The following is a 19350-nucleotide window of genomic DNA, read 5'->3' as shown; positions in this document are numbered from 1 at the left end:
ACTTAATGAAATTTCAAATCTAAATTGAATTTAAAAACTTCCATTACTTTTTGAAACTCTCGTATTACATGTCTATTACACGTTTTTGCACTTAAACATAAATTGATTTTTTTTTAAATTTCGATTTGAGGACGAAAAGTTAAAAAAGAAGGGAAGTTTTGATTAAATTTATCAAATAAACTTAATGAAATTTCAAATCTAAATCGAATTTCAAAACTTCCATTACTTTTTGAAACTCTCGTATTACATGTCTATTATACGTTTTTGCACTCAAATCTAAATTTGATTTTTTTTATTTCGATTTGAGAATGAAAAATTAAAAAAAAGTAAGAGGAGTTTTGATTAAATTATTCGACTAAACTTAATGAAATTTCAAAACTTCCATCACTTTTTGAAACCCTCGTATTTCATGTCTATTACATGTTTTTGCACTCAAACCTAAATTAAGTTTTTTAAATTTCGATTTGAGGATGGAAAAAAAGGAAGAGAAGTTTTTATTAAATTGATCGACTAAACTTAATGAAATTTCAAATCTAAATTTAATTTCAAAATTTCCATCTCTTTCTTTCTCAAAGTTTGTATTGCATGTCTTCGACTTTTCAAACTCAAGTCTAAATTGAATTTAGATTTAAGCCTAAACGAGTTTTGAAATTACCTACTGATTAAATTGATTTTTTTCTGACTATTTGACTGAATTTTTGAAATATTTTTCTCCAAAATACTTACCAAAAATGTTTATTCCATTAAAAAAAAATATCCAAAAAGTCGAGCACTCGGCGAATTTTCTTTGAGCATTTTTTACTAATTTGTTCTAAAAAATATTTCTGCTTTTATTGAATTACAAATCATCAGAAAACTACAAATTATATCTCACAATATTCTCCACTGGCTGTTCCGGAAAATACTTTGAGGGAATTTTGGAGCATTTCCCAGAAGGCACGGAGACTCCCAAACTTGAATGATGTTGTCCTTTGTTAGCACAATCAAATGTTGATAGGTTGAGTAGGAGATATCAACAACATCAGTCATTTGCGTATCAATTTCACGAATTAAATTGAGATCCCAGCTAGACCAGAGTTTCACGATTCCTCTCTCCAATCCCGTCGCTATCACATTTATTCCTGTTCCTTCCTTGACATTTGAATAGCAGACCGCTAGGATGTTCTCATTGAGCGTTATGTGGCTCACGTAGTTGGCATTAACTGTGTGGACTCTCAGAAGGGTCTTTCCGCTCAAATTCATCGAGATCTTGACGAAATCATCAATATTTGACTCTGTAACTTCGTAGCTCTCTTCCTCAACTTCGACCTCCGTGTCAGAAGTGGGATCAACGGAATTCTCATTGCAATGAATCGTTACAATGTCCCCCAATGTCGGACTAATGGCAGCTAGAGTGATTGGGAGCTGAGTTGAGGTATTTGGAGGAGGAATTTCTCTCACAAATTCCAAAGAATTGGTATCCCAAATGGCAGTCCTTCCATCTTTACCAATCGAAACGGCCACTTTAAATTCTGCACAAATACTTATTCCCGAAACTTCACCTTCATGGAAGAGCAGAGTTATCGGTTTCTTCCACTTTAAATTACCAACATCCCGGATCTGCTTCCCAATGCTCTCATTGATCTTCCTGCCCAGAGTCCCTGAAGATTTGCACATTCTAAACGCCGAATTGTAGGACATTGTATTCGCCAGTGGCGAATGCATCAAATACCGCGTCTTGTTCAATTTTTCTGGAATAAAATCACTGCACTGGTAAACAACAATCCTTCCGGATTGATGACCGAACCACAATTGATTTGAATTCACGTGGGTTCCGCAACTTGTGATTGGATCGAAGTTTGAGGACTGAAAGAGGGGCTTAGCATAAGAAATATCCTCTCCTATTGATCGTATTCTAACAATGTTGTCCGCATGATTCCAGGTGATGCAATAAAAGGTATCTATCTCAATTCCTTGCATGTAATTCTCGCAGGAAGATAGCCCGTAGGCAGCATTTGTGGTTTCCATACAAATTATTTTACTCAGCTGAATGTCCGATTGCTGATAGATGGCGACACATTCGGGAAGGGGAAGTTGAGGGGAACCGGTGTAGACTCCCCATTTTAATCCTTTAACGGTGCAAGTTGCAAAGGAGGTCTGGAAAAATTATTTTTTCGCTTGATTTTGTATTTTGGCAAAAAGGTTATTATGGATATTTTGGTTATGTTAGTTCTAACCTCAAATATTTCCGTAAACTGATTTAAAAGATAAAAAAAACATCTAGTTAGTTTGCGTACTGTTACTTTTAATCAAAATCAGGGTAACTTTTAATGCTGATGCTTAATTTATCATGGAAATTTTGTCAAAGTCCCGCTATGCGGCGCCACTATGTCGTTAGGACCGCTACAGTAGTTATAAAGCAGAGGTGTGCGAGAACCGTTTGAAACCAAACAAACGTCAAATGAAACTTGTACGTCAATGGTCAAAACACTACCTGAACAAACTTATTTTGACGTTTATTCGGTTTCAACGGTTCATGCACACCCCTGTTTTAAAGCTGATAATAAGCCTAGATCAGCTTATTGTAGGTGAGATTCTTAATGTGAGCTAACTCGGAATGCTTGAAAATTCGATTTACTGAGAAAAAAAGAGACTACGATTAACTTTTTTCGTCATAATTTTAACACTTTTCGGGTGTAAAAATATATCAACATTTTTTAATGTTAATTTTACACCTTTTAAGGGTAAAATCAACATGAAAGAAGGGTAACTTTAACCCCTAAAACACCTAGAAAGGGTTATATTTACACCGTTTTCGGATCAATACCGCAGGGTAAAATTAACATTTCCTGAATGTTATTTTGACTTTTTCGGATTTCTCTCAGTGTTTAGAGCTAAAATTGGGGGACGATATACAGTAATTTTGAGTCAAATTCGTGAAATTATACAAATTTTGTATTTAAACCAAAATATCAAAGACTTGGATCGACTGACAGAAAAGTGATATATAGGTGAAATTTAGACCAGAAAGTTCTCTATAATTTTGCCAAACAACGTGATGCTATTAGTTGCTCAGGAGCAGAAATAAATAAGGTTATTATTGTTTTTGAACTCATTTTTTCACTTTAGCGCTCCTAGTGTTCATATGACGAATTTTGATTATGTCAGAGAATTGTTGAATTTTGTGAAACCTTTCATTTTAACCTCACTTAAAATGAAATAGTTGACTAAATGGTACTAAACGGCAAAATCGGACAGATGGCATTGTCTGAGCAAAAAATTATGTTTAGACGAAATATAGATATAAATATCCTGTAAAATTATGCCGAAGTAATCATCTAAATTGGTTCAGCGACAGCGAATTGAGGTTATGTTATATGAAAATTGTGTTTTCGACTGTGGCGCCCCTGCTATTGGTTCCACAAAGTTCAAATGTTCTAGAAAGTTGTAGCATGTTGTGAGATTTTTCATTTGAGCCCTCACTGATCAAATTCGATCAAATAGCATCGAAGATATGACTTTTTGAATTTCGTGAACTTTGACCCCTCACATCTCCGGTTCTATTGTAACCACAGCGAGCCCACGCCACTTTTTGTAAACTCCACATCCTAGACTACAATATTCTAAAATTTGATCAAATTACACAATCGCGTTTTCAAGAAAAATGAGTTTGTATTTTTACGCTATTGCAGCGCCATTGCGCTATTGCAGCCTGTGGCGAAGTTTTGAACTGTAAGTTTTGTCATCCGAAAGCCCTCGTCGAGACGGAAAAATTAAAAAAAAAATGCAAGTCAAAATATTAATTAAAACCAGAGATACAGGCAGGTCAACTTTAGAACTTTTACTCCTTATAGCTCGGGTCAGGGGTTATCAATCGACTTAAGTATTTTTTTGTTTGATGGGTATAATCTGCGACTACAACATACTGAAATTTCAGCCTGATTCACAAAGGAATTTTTGAGTTAATTAACATGGAAAATTGATAATTTCCCTTTTTAATAATAGCGCACCTAGCGGTGGTTTTACGAATTTCCGATGTTAGAAAGGGAAGTGGCATTTCATGAGAGCTTTCCAAAACGCCCTCACATTTTAAATTCAGGACCCTTAAAGGCTCGGGTCAGGGGAGTCAAGGTATCTTTAGTTTGGTACTGATCAAAATCTCTAAGGCCCAGCTATAACGTACTAAAATTTGAGCCCGGTCGATGCTATAGGGGCGGAGCTATTGAGAAAGCAAAAAAGGGGGTATTCAAAATGGCAGAAGGAGGGTAGGGGGAGGGAGGGTCAATGCATCATGTTGCAATTTTCACCAGATATACAACCTTTGCCGAAAACCGCAAGTCGATATCTTTCTTAGTTTGGGAGCTATTAAGTTCCAAAGACCGGACGGACGGACGGGAACTGTTTTTAGCCGTTTTCGTCGTTATCAGGAAGTGTCAAAACACGTTTTGGCAAAGTTTCGGCGCGATCGGAGGACATAAAATTGTTGTCCTGGGCCCTGAGAAATCTAATTATCCACTTCCCAAGTCCCAGAACACAGAGCCCGATGATTCTCTCCTCGTGGCTTTCCCAAGACTGACTTCTTACGGAGTGACTCACGACTTTCAAATTACGACCGTTATAATCTTGATAGAGAAATTTACTTCTACAAAATGTTGTTAGGATTATAGTAGTAGGTGAGATTGTTAAGAATCCCATCTAATAAGGGTTCTTTTTAATGCAGAGGCTTAAATTATCATGGAAGCTTTCTCAAACTCCCGCTAGTGGCGCCACGGTCGTTAGAACCACTACAGTAACTCTTACCTGGTAGGTACAAGTTGGTTCCCCAATTGTTGCTGGCGGATGAGGAAAAGCAATGATTTGCTTAGGCATTTGTCCGTACGTCCTAGTCATTGTAGCGTAGGCCGACCTATCAACCGGATCAGTTGAAGCCGGTTCCGGAAATTCCGGATAAGTTGCCGAATGAAAGACGTTCATAGCTGCCACAGCTCTTTTTCCCGTCTGCTTGCATCCAAAGATCAAATCAATCCACAGATGTAGCTTACTTCGCACGAAGTCAGATTCCAAAGCTTGTCGATGAATCAGGACGAAGAGTCGAGAAGAGTTGTTGCTCCAGGGAGGAAGGGTAACATGATGAACACGTTCACCAGATTGTCGAACCCCAAAGTCGAAATCTTCGCTGTTTTCGAACATTTCGGGAAGTGTAAAGAATTCCGGAATGAGTTCCTTAACGTCCGTTTGGGAGTCCTTGCTAGCCAGGCGCCAAGCGTGTCTCACGGAAAAGAATGTCCTGTCCGGGAGATCGAAGTTGTTGTCCTGGTATTTGATGAACATACTCGTGAAGGGTGGAACTCTGATCAAGAAACTAAGGACAGTTCCTGAATTTGAGTAGTGAGAACTGTAGTGATAGGGGAAATGGGAAACGTTCCTATTCCCAGGTTGAGACAGGTATTCGTACATCTCTCTGAAATGTTCCTCATTATCTGGATGTTGGATAGCAATGGGCTTTTCGAGTTTTCTGTAGATATTTGGATTTGTGAGATCTAGAACGCTGCTCTGATAGTCGGAGAGGATCCAAGGGAAAACTGGGTATTGCATAAGATCCTGATAGGATCTTCCACTGAGTTGATTGAGAGCAGTTAGGTATTCCCAGTTTGTCAACTGACCATCCCTCCACTGCTGAAGCATAAAATAGTGCCACTTTGAATTTGAGGAATCACAAATTTTATCCGCAAAATACTTTGCAAAAATCTTCCGATCATTCAGTTCACGTAAGACGAAGAACAGAGATCTTCCGGATACCATGAAAAGCTCTACGGCTTTGTTGTGATGCATATACCGCCTCAGCCAGATATCTAGGATATTCGCAATTTCCACTACAATCACTTCCTCTTTTTCATCATCTGGGAAAAATTTTATCACAGTTTCTGTCACAACTAGGTCCCCTGAAAATTCGGAATCTGCAGTAATGTAGGCTGACGAGAAGTTGTAGAGAACCTGATCGGATAGGGAGTTTTTTTCTCTCTCTAAGGATTCCACTAAATACTGCAAGGGTGCTTTAGGAGCCAAGTTGCTGTACTTTTCTCTGGCTTCAGGCAGTAGAAAACGATCGGGAATTGCCAAATTGCATCTCCTAAATCTCAGTCTAGTTCGACTAGGTCCTTCGGTATCATCCATCTCCCAGGAAACTTTGTTGTACCTCTCGTTGTAGAACGGTGCACCTTCGTGAATCAAATGCGTTGTGAGAAAACGGACAATTTCAACTGGAAGTACTTCATCAATCAAATGATTCAGGAGATTTCGACGTTCCGTATTCTGGAGTTCGGAATAGGTTCTTGTTACCTTTAGGGAAGTTTCTACGCAAGAAAGGGCTATTGGTTCAAATTCATGAACAGTCCTTTCGATTTCCAAGGCGTGTGTTTGTTGAATGTCTCTGCTAATTTCATCAATTCTCAAAGTGGCCTAAAAAGTTGAAGATCTTAGATTCGAAATTCGAAACGATCTTCTGTTACCACTTAGCTTACCCTTTCGATATCTGCGGTAATTCCGCTAGTTGACCCTCCGATAAACTTCACAAATTTGCTCAGCATAAGGAATTGATTGGTCGAAACGAAGCCTGGCATTCCACTAACGACTGTGTAGAAGTGATTGGAAAATGTCCTGATCTGAAAGTCCGAAAAAGTTGATTGAAATTTTGTGGAACCTATTCAACCATTAAAACGTTCTTTCCGATCTTCTCTTCGGAACTTACCAGTGATATGTTGAAGCCAAACGTAATGACATGCTTAGACTTCATCAAATACGAAAGGCATCGTATTATGAAAAATCTAAGTTCAACTCCTCGATTAGGGCACAAGGACCAAATGATCATAGATCCTATTTTCATCCTTCCTATAAGTCCCAACCGTATTACCGTTCTTACCAGTTCATTCTCTTCACTGTGCAATTCGTACTTTGAATCTAAAGGAGAAATTTTTCAGGTTTTAACAAAGATTTATGTGTTATGTTAGAAAGGATCTCACCTTTCTTTTGGAGGAACATTACACTCCGTTCCATAAGGCACTGGAACCTGTGTCTCATTTCAGGAGCTGTAAGGTTGCTCTTTCTGATGTAGATGATTGATTTTGCGGTTTTGACTACTCTGTCCCGAAGGATTCTTCTGTTTTCGAACTTTTGCTGACAAGTATTTAGCAATCCATTGAGGATCCTAGCTTGAGTTGTTCGTATTCCCTGACTTACGGAGACAGAGTTTGATTCTTTCTCTATGTAGTCCATGTAGTTTAGAAGATTCCAGAGGTACTGCAGATGTCGTTGATCGTAAGATGTGAGAAATTTTTTGGCCAAGTAGTAGATTGTAAATAAAATATGATATGCAATCCCTCTGGTAAAGTCCACATGAGATGTTTTTGTGTAAAGTGATACTGTGCATTTGAGAAGTGAAGATAGGATACCGCTTTCAACGAAGAAGACACGATCTTCAGTGTACCTTTCGTACAGATTGCAGATCAGTAGAAGGGAAGATCTTAGGGAGTACTCATGAGAAGTCATTAGTTGAGGAAGAATTGATATGAGAAGGACAATTCCAATTTGATGCTTTTGCTTTGGACATTCGGGTCCACAGAGAGCCAGTCTCCTGCAAGCCATCATTAGGGCATAGTTTGCTGGGTAAATTGATATCTGATTTGCAAAGTGAAAGAAGTAGTTCGACTTGAAGTACTGACTTATTCGATCTGGAGGCAATCTATCACAGAGATTTGCCAATAAACCCACAACTTCGGCTCTAACATCGCCGTTTGGGTTGTTAGCCAAAATCAACAACAACTGAAACGTTACGTAGTGCTGAATGACATCATAAATAGCATTATCTGGCATAATTATGATAAAATTCTGCAATAGTTTCAACAGTTCCTTCTGAACAATTCCCATACTCGGCAGATTTTTAATGGACTCTATTGCAGATGTTGATGTTGTAGAACCCCTTAAAATAACTTTAGGTTGATCAATTGTGAAATTTGTTCGCATTTCCGGAGAATTTCTGTAGCTAATGCTCTTTCTCAGTGTTCTCTTGCTCTTTAGTATTTTTTCTATGTGGAGATTTTTTCCCAACTTTGTTATATCCTTCATGGATATTTTGTTGATGCGGTTGTCGTTTTTTGTCAAATCAACAATCTCATTGAGAGTCTCATGGAGGTTTTCTTTTTGAGATTCTCTCTCAAATTCAATGTCGTTTCCCTTTGTGGTTTCTGAACAAACACAGTCCATAGAGACACTTCGCATTCTCCGCCGTAAAATGTTGTAGGGCGAACTGTTCCTCTTCCGTTGAAAGTGAAACTTCGTTCTAATCCTCTCCGCAGTCTTGACAATGTGATTAAACTTTGGGGGGTTTGGGGTGGTTTTGGAGAGCAGGTAGTAGTAGTTTGCGCGATCTTGAGTTACGTACGTGTAGCTAGGTTGATGAAGTAGTAGCAACAACTTTGCAATCTCATCGATGAAGGATGTTGATGGGGGTGAAGGTCCAAACCCAGCTAGAATATCAACAATTAATTTAGCTGATGTTGTTGTAATGTTGATTGACGGATTAGCTCCGACAAAGAAGATTTTGCAGAAATTGATGAGATTAGGAAGGATCTCTACACTCATCATTTGTTTGATGTTGTAGTCTTTTGTTGATGTTGTAGTCAGGGACTTTATAATCTTTAAAGTGAACTCTAGGATTTCTCCACTTTCTGTATGCCAGTCTCTGTAGTTGTTTATAATGAAGACAACCAATTCCGGATAAATCAAGTAGCAACTTTCTGGTTTTACATCAAAGGAACCATCAACATTTTCTTCCACAACGGACTTGTCAAAGGCGATATCCATAAAACTTTTTAAAATATAAAGGTCCTTCGAGCACTTTGAGTTTCTTAAAACTGATCCAATTGTATTCAAGTAGTCTCCTTTGATAAATTCCGTATACAGTTCGACATTTGAATGAGCAACATTTAGTAGGATCTTCAAGGACTCTGCTTGGATCCTTGAAGAGTCTGAGAGCTCAACAACTCGAGCAAATAAAAAGAGAAGTGAAGATAGACCTCCAGTTTGCAGAACAGCTGAGTAAAATGAGTTAACTTTGTCCGATTTAGAGAGATTTTTTGTGGTTATCAAAGGTGAACCGAAGTTACAGTTTGTGAGGTACTCCATCACAATTTCAGGGTTTTCTGCAGAAAAGGAGAGTACAAGGTTTTCTCTGAGAACTCTGATAGCTTCATTTGGGTTTATCTGAATATTTCTGAGAGATGTAGGCTTAATGAATCCAAAGTTTGGAGCAGAATTCCCAATTTGTCCGGAAATAAGGTTGTTGCAGTTCGGACCTAGGCCCATAAGGCTTACTAGGGTCGGGATCTTCAAGTGACTTTCCTTGAACAACATCAAATTCGACAAACTGTATTTGATCCTTTGATGTTGAAATTGGGAATCTCCAATGGCCACAACGCTTAGGTTTGAATTCCTAATGGCCTTAGGGACTTCTTCACAGAGGATCATAGCGGAGTATTTGTCCTTGCAATCAACAGTGGTCTCTATGAAAATTCCCAGATCACTTGACGTGACGGAAAAAGCGAGAAATGTCCATTTTTCAACAGGAAGCTTCACTTTTATCGTTGTTTGTATTGAAGCACTGGTATCCCTCTGTTCATCCTTGTTTATAAGACTTCCCAAATTCCAATTGCTTCTCAGGGCACTCTTAGTTAAGTTCAACATACTCTGCATCCCTGCCGGACAGCTCGATCTTATTTTAGAAACGTGATTACTAGGCTCCTTTATTCTCAGAAACTCATCATCATTTTGGCACTTTTTTGGTTTGATCAGTTGAATATGCAGCAAATTGATATCCTTATTGTCCAAATGAATAGATAGCACGAGTTTTTTGGTTCCAATTGAAAAGATATGGGTAGTATTTGGGAGGATTTTTGAAAGAAAACTAGTTTTGCTGTCTCTTGGACGTTTTACATCTTTTGGGAAATCTTTTAAATTTATCCACAAACTCACGGTAAATCCCTGAACTTTCCATGGGGTGAAGGGTATTGAGTCCAAAGGAGCAAGAATTGAAGATCTCTTCTTAAGCAACTGCATACTGTCCAGGAAAATAAGATCAGTCTCTGGTAGGACATCTAAAAACAATGAACCTGCTGTAGAACTTTTTTTGCACGGAATCTTTCTTTTTTAAATTCATTGCTTGGTCTTTGTCGACTTCTTATTATCCGATTGTATTCAAATTTGCTACACTTTTTGAGGTTAGGTTAATGTCATGAAATTTTGGAAATTTTCATGAAATTTTGTATTTCTCAAGTGAAAATTTGCACAGATAATACTATAAAATATTCTCCTTATTTTTTTCTTTTGGTTTTACGTATTTTTGCAAGAAAATTTCTTAGGTGTCGTTTTGAAATTTCGGAAATTTTCATGAAATATTACATTTTTCAAGAGAAGTTTTGTTTAAAGGATACTACTTGGGTTTATTTTTTGTTGTTCAAGCTATTTTGAGATCTCACTGAAGAATTTATTTGTTCTATGTAATTTTTTAATAAAAATTCTCAAGGAAGATCTTGAAATTCTGGAAATTTTCATGAAATTTTACATTTTTTAAGAGAAAATTTGTTTACAAGACACTGTTTGGGTTTATTTTTTGTTGTTCAAGCTATTTTGAGATCTCACTGAAGAAATTATTTGTTCTACGTAATTTTTTAACAAAAATTCTCAAGGATGATCTTGAAATTCTGGAAATTTTCATGAAATATTACATTTTTCAAGAGGAAATTTGTTTCAAAGATACTGTTTGGGTTTATTTTTTGTTGTTAAATCTATTTTGAGATCTCACTGAAGAATTTATTTGTTCTATTTTAATAAAAATCTCAAGGAAGATCTTGAAATTTTGGAAATTTTCATGAAATATTACATTTTTCAAGGGAAAATTTGTTTAAAAGATACTGCTTGGGTTTATTTTTTGTTATTCAATCTATTTTGAGATCTCACTGAAGAATTTATTTATTCTATGTAATTTTTCAATAAAAATTTTCAAGGAAGATCTCGAAATTTTGGAAATTTTCATATACTTTTTAATTTTTCAGATGAAATTTTCAAAATTAGTGAATGAGTATATTTTTTATGTCGACTTTGAACTTTTGGTACTTAGTTATTCAAACTTCTAGAAAAATATGTTGAAATTTTCAAATTTTCATTGAAATTTTGGAAGTTTTCAATAAAATTTTGGAATTTTTACTGAAATTTTTAATTTCGTTCAGGGAAAATTTGCTTTTATGAGACAAAGGTGTTTTTTTTTTTAATGTTTTTAAATATTCTTCTAAATCAAATAATTCTTACCTTCAATTGTTGGGAAATTCACTTCAACTAGAACGGTGATGTCCGTCTTGGTGGTAGCTAATTGGGATAGTTTTGCTAAAAGCAGTTCTATGGGGGGATCCATCGCTGTGAATAGTTTAAAATAAGCCGCCAGAGCTTCTGCAGTATCTAGCTTTGTGATCAAATCCAAAACAGAATTTTGCAGATAAATCAAACGGTTATCATTGCACTGAAGTAGTTTGCAAAATCCCTTGATGATAAATGTCGTTAGTTGATCTAAGTGCCTAACATTCCGAAGCCTGGTGAACAAGACAATGAGATGATCTTCCCAAATTGCCGGATGCTTGAGGCAGAGCTCTGAGATTTCAAATAGAATCTCCAGAATTGTCTTTGAAATGCTCTTATTTAGCGTGAAATACTCATTTCTTTGATCACAAATCTGAGTATCAGTTTCCCTGTATTCCCCATCTTCAGCTGTGGTGAAACTGGTATAATCCTCATCACTTTTCTCCATATCCATGCCACAGAGATTAAAATTGAGACTTTGGGTGGGCGTTTGGAAATCATTATCGCAGGATTCTTCACTTTTTTGGAGGGTTTCGGTACTAAAAGATGTCTCAATTGACCAGGTGTTTTGTGATTGAGATTCTCCAACAATTAAAATTGTTTCTAAGGCACGAACAATTGCTTTGGCACTTTCTGCACAAACAGACTCCACTGAATGTTGAATAATGAGTTTTTTGAGCTCCAAAAGTGCAGGAAACATTTTGAAGTCTGCAATTGAGCACAAATACAGTGACTTTGCTTAAGAGAATTTCTTGAAAAATGATTATTTTAGAGTGTTTCAAGCAGAACATGCTTCTGGCTGAGGTGGCAAGAAACTGAGACTAGAGTTTTTGTTTGGAAGAAAATGCTAGAGGAATTATTGAGCTACTTTGTAGGGCTTCAACCCCTCATTAAACAAACGGAGAAATGTGCTAAGACAGGTAAAAAAGCAATGATAAGATTGTTTAGGCTCATAGTAGATGAGATTCTTAATGTGAGTTAATTGGAAATGTGTAAAAAAAACTGCTAAAATACTAAAAAGAAAACTCTACAGACATGCATAGGGGAAAGTGCTCTCCCTTCGAACGTTCATGCCTTCGAATAATGTCAATTTCTTTTGTTTTTCGTAAGAGATTTACACTAAATTATAACAGAATTATCAACAATTGATGATAAGCCAACTAATATTTCATAGAAATGTGTAAGTCTCTTAAGAAAACTAAAAGAAAATTCACATTATTCGAAGGCATGAACGTTCGAAGGGAGAGTACTTTCCCCTAAGTGGTTTTTCCCTAATTTATTTGTTGAAATATTTAAAAACTAATTTTTTTTTGTGAAAAGTCTTTCCTTTTCCACTATTTTTGCCTTTATTTTTCAATTTGAAATTTATTCCAATAAACGCTGCGTCTCTCGCCGTCGTTGTACTTCTGATCTCTCTAAGGAAATCGCTAGAATACGTGGTTGAGTGACCGTTTAAGTCGTAGTAAATTATATAAATTCATTACAATGTTTATAAGATGTTTAAAAAAAAAAACATCCAAAAATCTCTTTTAGATTAAGAAGAGAAGCGCGGACAGGTTAGTAGATAGTCGAAGATGGAACGACATAGTGTGGCTGGTTTTCGTCACATTTGTAAATTTTCGAGATAAAATAAAATAAAATAAAAGAGAATTTTCGCCACATTTGTAACCACTTTTTCGCCACTTAAAGTTTTTCAAAAAAACAAAACATAAAAGCAATATTCAAAAATCATTGTATTATTCAAATGAAAAATGAAAAAAAAAATTTTGCTGAACAATTTTTTAGTACATGACTGCTTGGTTCCGGTCACGGCTGTTTGGTGGTTTTAGAACACGACGAGGACTAAGAAAAAACAGTCTTAACAGGAATCAACATAAAGAAAATTCGATTATGCAAAAGCAAACGAAAACATTCCTGTACTAAAAGAATGATTAAAAGGAAAATTTGTTCTTTTTCATGAATTATGCTGCTATTCCAATGAAAAAATGAAAAAAGGAGATCTTTCCGCAAAAACATTTTTTTTTAGTACATGACTGCTTGGTTCCTGTCACGACTGATTTTAGAACACGGAGAAGACTGAGAATAAAACAGTCCTGACAGGAACCAACACAAAGAAAAGTCAATTATGCAGCAGCACATGAAAACAGTCCTGTACTAAAAAAAAAAATCAGGAGGAAGATTTTCCCTTTTCAAAAAAATATTATTGTTTTTCAGCAAAAAAATCCAGATTTTTCGTTCGGGAATGGATTCTAAAGTCTATTTTTTAGATTATTCTCTACAGAAAACACATCGATGCATAATTTTTGGTATTATATATCATGAGAATCATGATTATAATTTACACAAATTCACAAATAATTTTGTAGAAAAAAATCCATAGGCATTTAAAAAAAAAGAAAGGAATACTATAAAAGGCAATTTTTTTTGTTTTTTACTCCATTTGGTTGAGAAAATAATAAATAACAGAATATAACAGAAATTTTACAAGAATCTTGTGTAACAATCTTGGTAAATTTGGGTCTAATAAGATATGTATTTAAATTAAAATATGGCAAATATGGCAATATCTATGAAGACAGGGAGAGGTAAACATCTTGTTACTTTTCCACATAAAACAATATTTTACAAGATTGTACTAAATCGTTTACAATTTTTTTCTCAATATGCAATTAATTTTTTAGTCTTGTAAATATTTAAATAAGGTTTAATTTAAAAGATAATATATTTTCTAGTGAAGAAGTCCTGAAAAAATTTTCGTTAACTTTTAAGCAAATAAGTCTTTTCAAGGGAAGAAACGTACAGGCAACCCATTACTACTATCCATAATATATTATTAACATACTACCATATTACAGATTACACTTAGAATCATATTGCACTTCAGGTTCCCTCCTAAAGTCAAGGAAATATTTTGCATTGTATCTTAATTTTCAAGAAATAAACTAAAGATTAAAAGAATTTTTTAAATTTTTAGGAGACGGTTTTAAACCGGTTTCATCTCTAAAAACCTGTTTTAAAACCATCTCCATAATAGGGCGGTTAACCGGTTTTTCGAAAGCGGTTAACCGTTCTTGGAATCACTAGTGCTAAGTGCGCGACTTTACGTTTTCGCGTGCGATAACTCACGTCTTGCTGCTCACACTCACCCACCACAATCGCGTCTCAAAGATGCAGGCTCTCCCCTAATTTGGTTAAGGGGAAGTGGGGCACCTTTGAAAGTGGGGCACTTTTGAAATTGGGACTTTTCTCCTATGTTTATGTGGCACTGAGCTCTCAATCTGTTTGTGCATCTATCACGATAAGGCTCAATTTTATTTAAAAATAAATGAAAAATCCTAATTTCAAAGGTGCCCTACTTTTAGCCCTTTAAGGACGAGAAGGTCAAAAATCGGGGGTCAGAAAAAATTACTTTTTCTGACTTTTTAGAGCAAAACATAACTTTAGAAGACCGTAGGAAAAAATTCATTTTTGGGTCACCGGTGACCCAATTGTCCTTAAAGGGTTAAAGATGCCTCACTTCCCCCTACCGACAAACCGATTTCAAATATTCCTTTTAAGTATCCACAGAGAGCATTAAGAGATAAAAAGAAGAATATTTTAAGGCTCTTTTTCAAAAATATTTTTGGGACTATAGCGTCATTGGCGCCATTTTAACGAACTTGAAATGTTTTGAATAGTTGAAAGGTTTTATGAAACCTTTAATTAGCCCATGAAATTTTTGAAGTTACATACTTTTAACCCTTTCATAACTTAACTTAGGGCACTCAATGGGTCAAGTGGTAGAGCACTCGGTCTATGATGCAAGTGTCCCGGGTTCGAATCCGCTTTAAGTCACCATGAATTTTTCTGGCGTTCGGATTGCATCTAATGAGCGTCACTGCACTTAATTCCACGGGCACGGGACTGACAACCTCATCCCGTACAAGAAAAAATAATAACGCATGTCTAGAAATTCCCTTGTGGGAAGGCCTAGTTCCTTCATGGAATGTTGTGCCAGCATTATTATTATAACTTAACTTAAGCATTCATCTAAATTTCATAAAATTGCACCGCCACGTTTCTGGGAATTTCCACTTTAAAATTTCGATTTAAAATTCGATTTCAGCGCCCCTAACGGAGATCACGCAAAGTTGTGATGTTCTAGAACATTTAGAATCATAGATTTCGTTCGATCATTTTAATTTTTCGTGTCGGTCGGTTACAACATTTGCGATAGAAGCAGTCCACAAAAAAGCAGCATAAGAAGTAAAGAAATTCAATACTGAAGCAGAATGCAAAACCACAACCGTGCAGAAAATATTAAACTCTTAAAGACACTTACCAAAGTCACTTTTGCAGTGAGATGTGAATAATGTTCCCAAAACAGCCCCAAATATACTCCAAATACGTCTTTTGGCATCTTGACTTAGAATCTGGATGGTATTGCCGGCAAAAATTCTACTTTCGTACTCATTTAAATCATTTTTCTCAGTGTTCTTATCATTTGTGTAGTAAACAAAACCGAGTATGCCATTTAGGAAGAATTTGTTGAACTTTCCCAACATTGTATCATTTTTTGCAATAACTGTGACAACTTTATTTTCTCTAATCTCTTGAGAATTTGCGATTGTGTCTGTCTTCTGTGAACTTATCTCAAAATGTTCATTGAGCTCTGCTTTAGAAATTACATCTTCATAATTTAAATCATATTTTACTGCGAAAATTTCTTTTGGATTTTCCGTATTTTGATTGAGAAAGATTTTGGGCGAAAACGTTGGAAGGTTTTCAAGACCAAAATCGATAAATTTACCGTAAATCGGAACTGTTTTGATTTTCAAGGGGTTTGTTTTAGTGTCTCTGGATTGATTCGAAGTGGAAATTGATAGTAAAAATGCCAAAATCATTTTGGAAAAATTGAGCAAGTTCTTTTTCTCAAAAGTCGGTTCTTCGAGGTAATTTTCAAAATCGGTTATATTTCGGTTTAGGGAGTTTTTGAGGATATTCCACTGCAAAATTGCCATATCGAGGACATTGATGATGGAGAGTGATTTAGAGGATAGGAGTTTTATTATCGAATTTGTTGATAGATCTTTGAGAAGTTCTTCTTCTTGACTTAAACAATTTGGATGGATTTTTCGCATAAAAATCTTAAGTACTTGTGCTGAAAATTTTGTATTTTCCATGATAACTTCAGTGATTCTTTTAGTAAGGGTTTTGATTTCGGATTCCTGATCATCGAGGCTATCAAGGTGAATCAGGGCTTTTTGGAAAATAGCGTAAACGTATGGGAAAGCTTTCGGGATGGTAATCTTTTTTATTAAACATTCTAGAGTGTCTGGGGTTAGGAATATCTTAACCAAAGTCGGATCACTTAAATATGCAAAGATCCCTTTCAAAATCAAATTGATATTCGGATTTGCAGGATTTTGAGCTTTTTGGACAAAAAACGGCCACAATACGTCCAAAAGTATTCGACTTTGGATTGAAAATGGCAAAAGGTTGGCTAATTTTGAGAGATGAATCAGGAAATATTCCTCAGGAATTGTTAGAAGAGCATTTCTGTGCATACTGACAAAATCATCATCTGCAAAATGAGAACTTATCTTTTCGAAGCACAAACGACAATTCGGATTTTTGTACAGGGTTGATATGATTTTTCTCGAGAAGGTAAGGACATTATCGATGATCTTGTCTTCAAAGCACAAATTCAGGAAGATTTTGATAGACCATCGAGCACAATTGCAACAGCAAATGCCGATATTTTTGAGAGTTGATAGGATCTTCTCCCTGAATCTTTCCATGCAAAAAGGCAAAATGTGAATTAGAAGGCATTCGAGGTAGCAAATGAATTTTTGATAAGATTGTACCTTCTGCAAATGATGATTTTGTGCCAAATTCTTACTCAATTCTTTCTTTTGCAATCCCTTTATCTGTTGAATTTCAAATTCTTTAAAATTCACATAGATTTCAATCCAAAGATTTATTATTCTAGCACTCATTTCTGGATTATTTTCCGTAATATTTTTGTAAATTTCGAGAAAAAGTTCCTTCTTTGGCTCAATTTCGAGAAACAATTCGTCAAATTCTTTTTTGCAACATTCCCTAGAGTTCTCCATGAAGAAGGTATTATTGAGAATAGTAAATAAATTGTAGGAATAGTAAACTAAAATGGATGAATCACCAACTCCAATTGAGTGTTTATTTATTAAACATTTCACTAAATTCTTCATTGAAAAACTCAACGAAGAATTGGCGTTGGAGTAGATTTTCTGCAGAATCATCGATAGAATATCAATCCAAATTAATTCTGAATTTATATCGGGATTTATGTTACTTGCAACACCTTCGACAACAACATTGAGACACTCTGCTGTAAATAAACAATTATCACTGGGATCTAACCAATTAATCATCAGGATATCTTGTAGCATTTTCAACACAGCCAAAAATTCCATTTTATCATCAATGGCTACGTAACTGAATTTTTTAAAATCTTTCGTTAAATATTCGTCAAAACTTTGGATTTTTGCATGACTATCACCAATCGATTTCACAGTATTTCCATTTGGAATTGAGCTTTTTATTGCCCTATCTTGGCAGAATTCACTGGATAAGTTAAGTAACGTTACCGATGGACAGAGAATGGGAAATTTCAGGAGGTATTCTGTATCACTTAAACCCATCCCAGGCATCCCAAACATCGTCTTAAATCGCCTAACAATTGATATGGCAAATATTTCGTCAATCTCCGAAAAACCAATTTTTTCCAAAGTCTCAAGGATCTGTACACGATTTTTCTTAGCACCAAAATCATCGGGATTAGCGAGATTTCTACAGATAAAAATATTCGAAAGCAATTGCGCGATTGAGCCAGGTAAAAAGTTCATTTCAAAGTCAATAATACTCGAATGTTGGCATTGTTGGAGTTGAAAGAGGAATAATTCCAACCAAATGGACTGAAAAGTAAACACAAAGACGTTGATTTCTAAATTGGTAATTTTTCTAGGAATTTAATTACCTCCTCATTAGAGCTTCTGCTCGATCGACAGCTATTGTAGTTTGTCCAGAAGGTGTTTAGCAATTCAACTTCAGAATCACTGACACAAGCCTCCATTCTACTTCTGAAAGCTCACTGATTATCCAATGATTGTGATTCATTCGGTAATCGCGTGGAAATCACTGAGTATAAAATATAAACAAGGAAAATTTCTACGGAGTCTAAAAGATAAGAGACGTCTCAAACAATGGGAAGACTCACCTCGAGCTTGCGAAATAGGGGCAGAAATTGGGGCACAAGATAACTTAACATAACTCAAAAGATACTTTAGCTCTTGGAGAATCTCCTTACATTTTATTTAAAATCCGTTTTTGGCGAATTAAGCAATTAATTCGGGATTTATTGGAGAGAGATCTTCACTCGTTTTTTGGCCAAAATATTCAAGTAACTGACAGCTGGATTTAGTACATAAGAAAGTATATAAAAACAGCTGATGGGGGAAAAAGACGAAGTGCGTTCGGGAACCCGGCAAGCCATACAGCTACACTGACTGGTACTCTTATTCTTCCATGATTTATCAAAATTGTCTAATTTTAAAGCTGTGATTCCAACGACTTTTTAAATTTTTAATCGCCCTATATAATGTACTCAACTCTCTATTTTCCGAATGATTGGGGTTAAAAGTGACAGACCAAAACACATATATAGTTTGACAGCTGCCATCCGAATATTAGAGAGACCCGTCAAATCATTGCTCTACCTGCCGATTTTACTCGGAGGTTTTTTGAATTGTAACGGTATATTCTAGTACATTCAGAGCAAATCTGTAGATTTTCGGCAGAAATTCTTCCGAAAATCTGCAGATTCTCGGCATAATTTCTGCATAAGAAATCTGCATAGTCTCCATTGTCTCAACAAAAATATTGTTGATTTATCAAGAAACTGTAGGAGTTACAAAGAAAATAGTATGCTCTGCTTAACAAGCATTACCG

At 35.7% G+C, this 19350-nt stretch overlaps 1 protein-coding gene across 6 annotated transcripts; it reads right to left on the bottom strand.

The window, feature by feature from the left end:
• Nucleotides 1-805: 805 nt before the first annotated feature.
• Nucleotides 806-18831, bottom strand: LOC129799852 (lysosomal-trafficking regulator). 6 transcript variants are annotated; one of them, XM_055844101.1, is made up of 11 exons: nucleotides 18620-18831; nucleotides 18380-18540; nucleotides 18266-18317; nucleotides 15704-15955; nucleotides 11338-12090; nucleotides 6999-10127; nucleotides 6728-6936; nucleotides 6501-6641; nucleotides 4780-6438; nucleotides 2217-2234; nucleotides 806-2136 (listed from the first exon to the last, which is right to left on the bottom strand). In XM_055844101.1, the coding sequence occupies exons 2-11, from the start codon at nucleotides 18473-18475 to the stop codon at nucleotides 871-873; spliced, it is 7575 nt and encodes a 2524-aa protein (XP_055700076.1). In that variant the 5' UTR covers nucleotides 18476-18540; nucleotides 18620-18831; the 3' UTR covers nucleotides 806-870. The 6 variants fall into 6 exon arrangements, with proteins under 6 accessions (XP_055700076.1, XP_055700074.1, XP_055700073.1 ...); XM_055844099.1 differs by having other exon boundaries at nucleotides 15704-18317; nucleotides 18380-18570; nucleotides 18620-18830; XM_055844098.1 differs by having other exon boundaries at nucleotides 15704-18317; nucleotides 18620-18830.
• Between the last annotated feature and the right edge of the window lie 519 nt (nucleotides 18832-19350).

Source organism: Phlebotomus papatasi, chromosome 1 (assembly GCF_024763615.1).
Source record: "Phlebotomus papatasi isolate M1 chromosome 1, Ppap_2.1, whole genome shotgun sequence".
In the NCBI taxonomy this organism is placed as follows: Eukaryota; Metazoa; Arthropoda; class Insecta; order Diptera; family Psychodidae; genus Phlebotomus; species Phlebotomus papatasi.
Note: the sequence above shows the minus strand (reverse complement) of the source record. Positions and strands in the feature narration are given on the sequence as shown.

Bases quoted from the DNA above. Each gene is read 5' to 3' on its own strand.
- LOC129799852 (XM_055844099.1), bottom strand. From the start codon at position 18,475: ATGGAGGCTTGTGTCAGTGATTCTGAAGTTGAATTGCTAAACACCTTC. The intron at 10,128-11,337 runs GTAAGAATTATT...CATTGTTTTTAG, and splicing joins GAATTTCCCAACAATTGAAG to ATGTCCTACCAGAGACTGAT. The intron at 6,439-6,500 runs GTAAGCTAAGTG...TCAACTTTTTAG, and splicing joins TTACCGCAGATATCGAAAGG to GCCACTTTGAGAATTGATGA.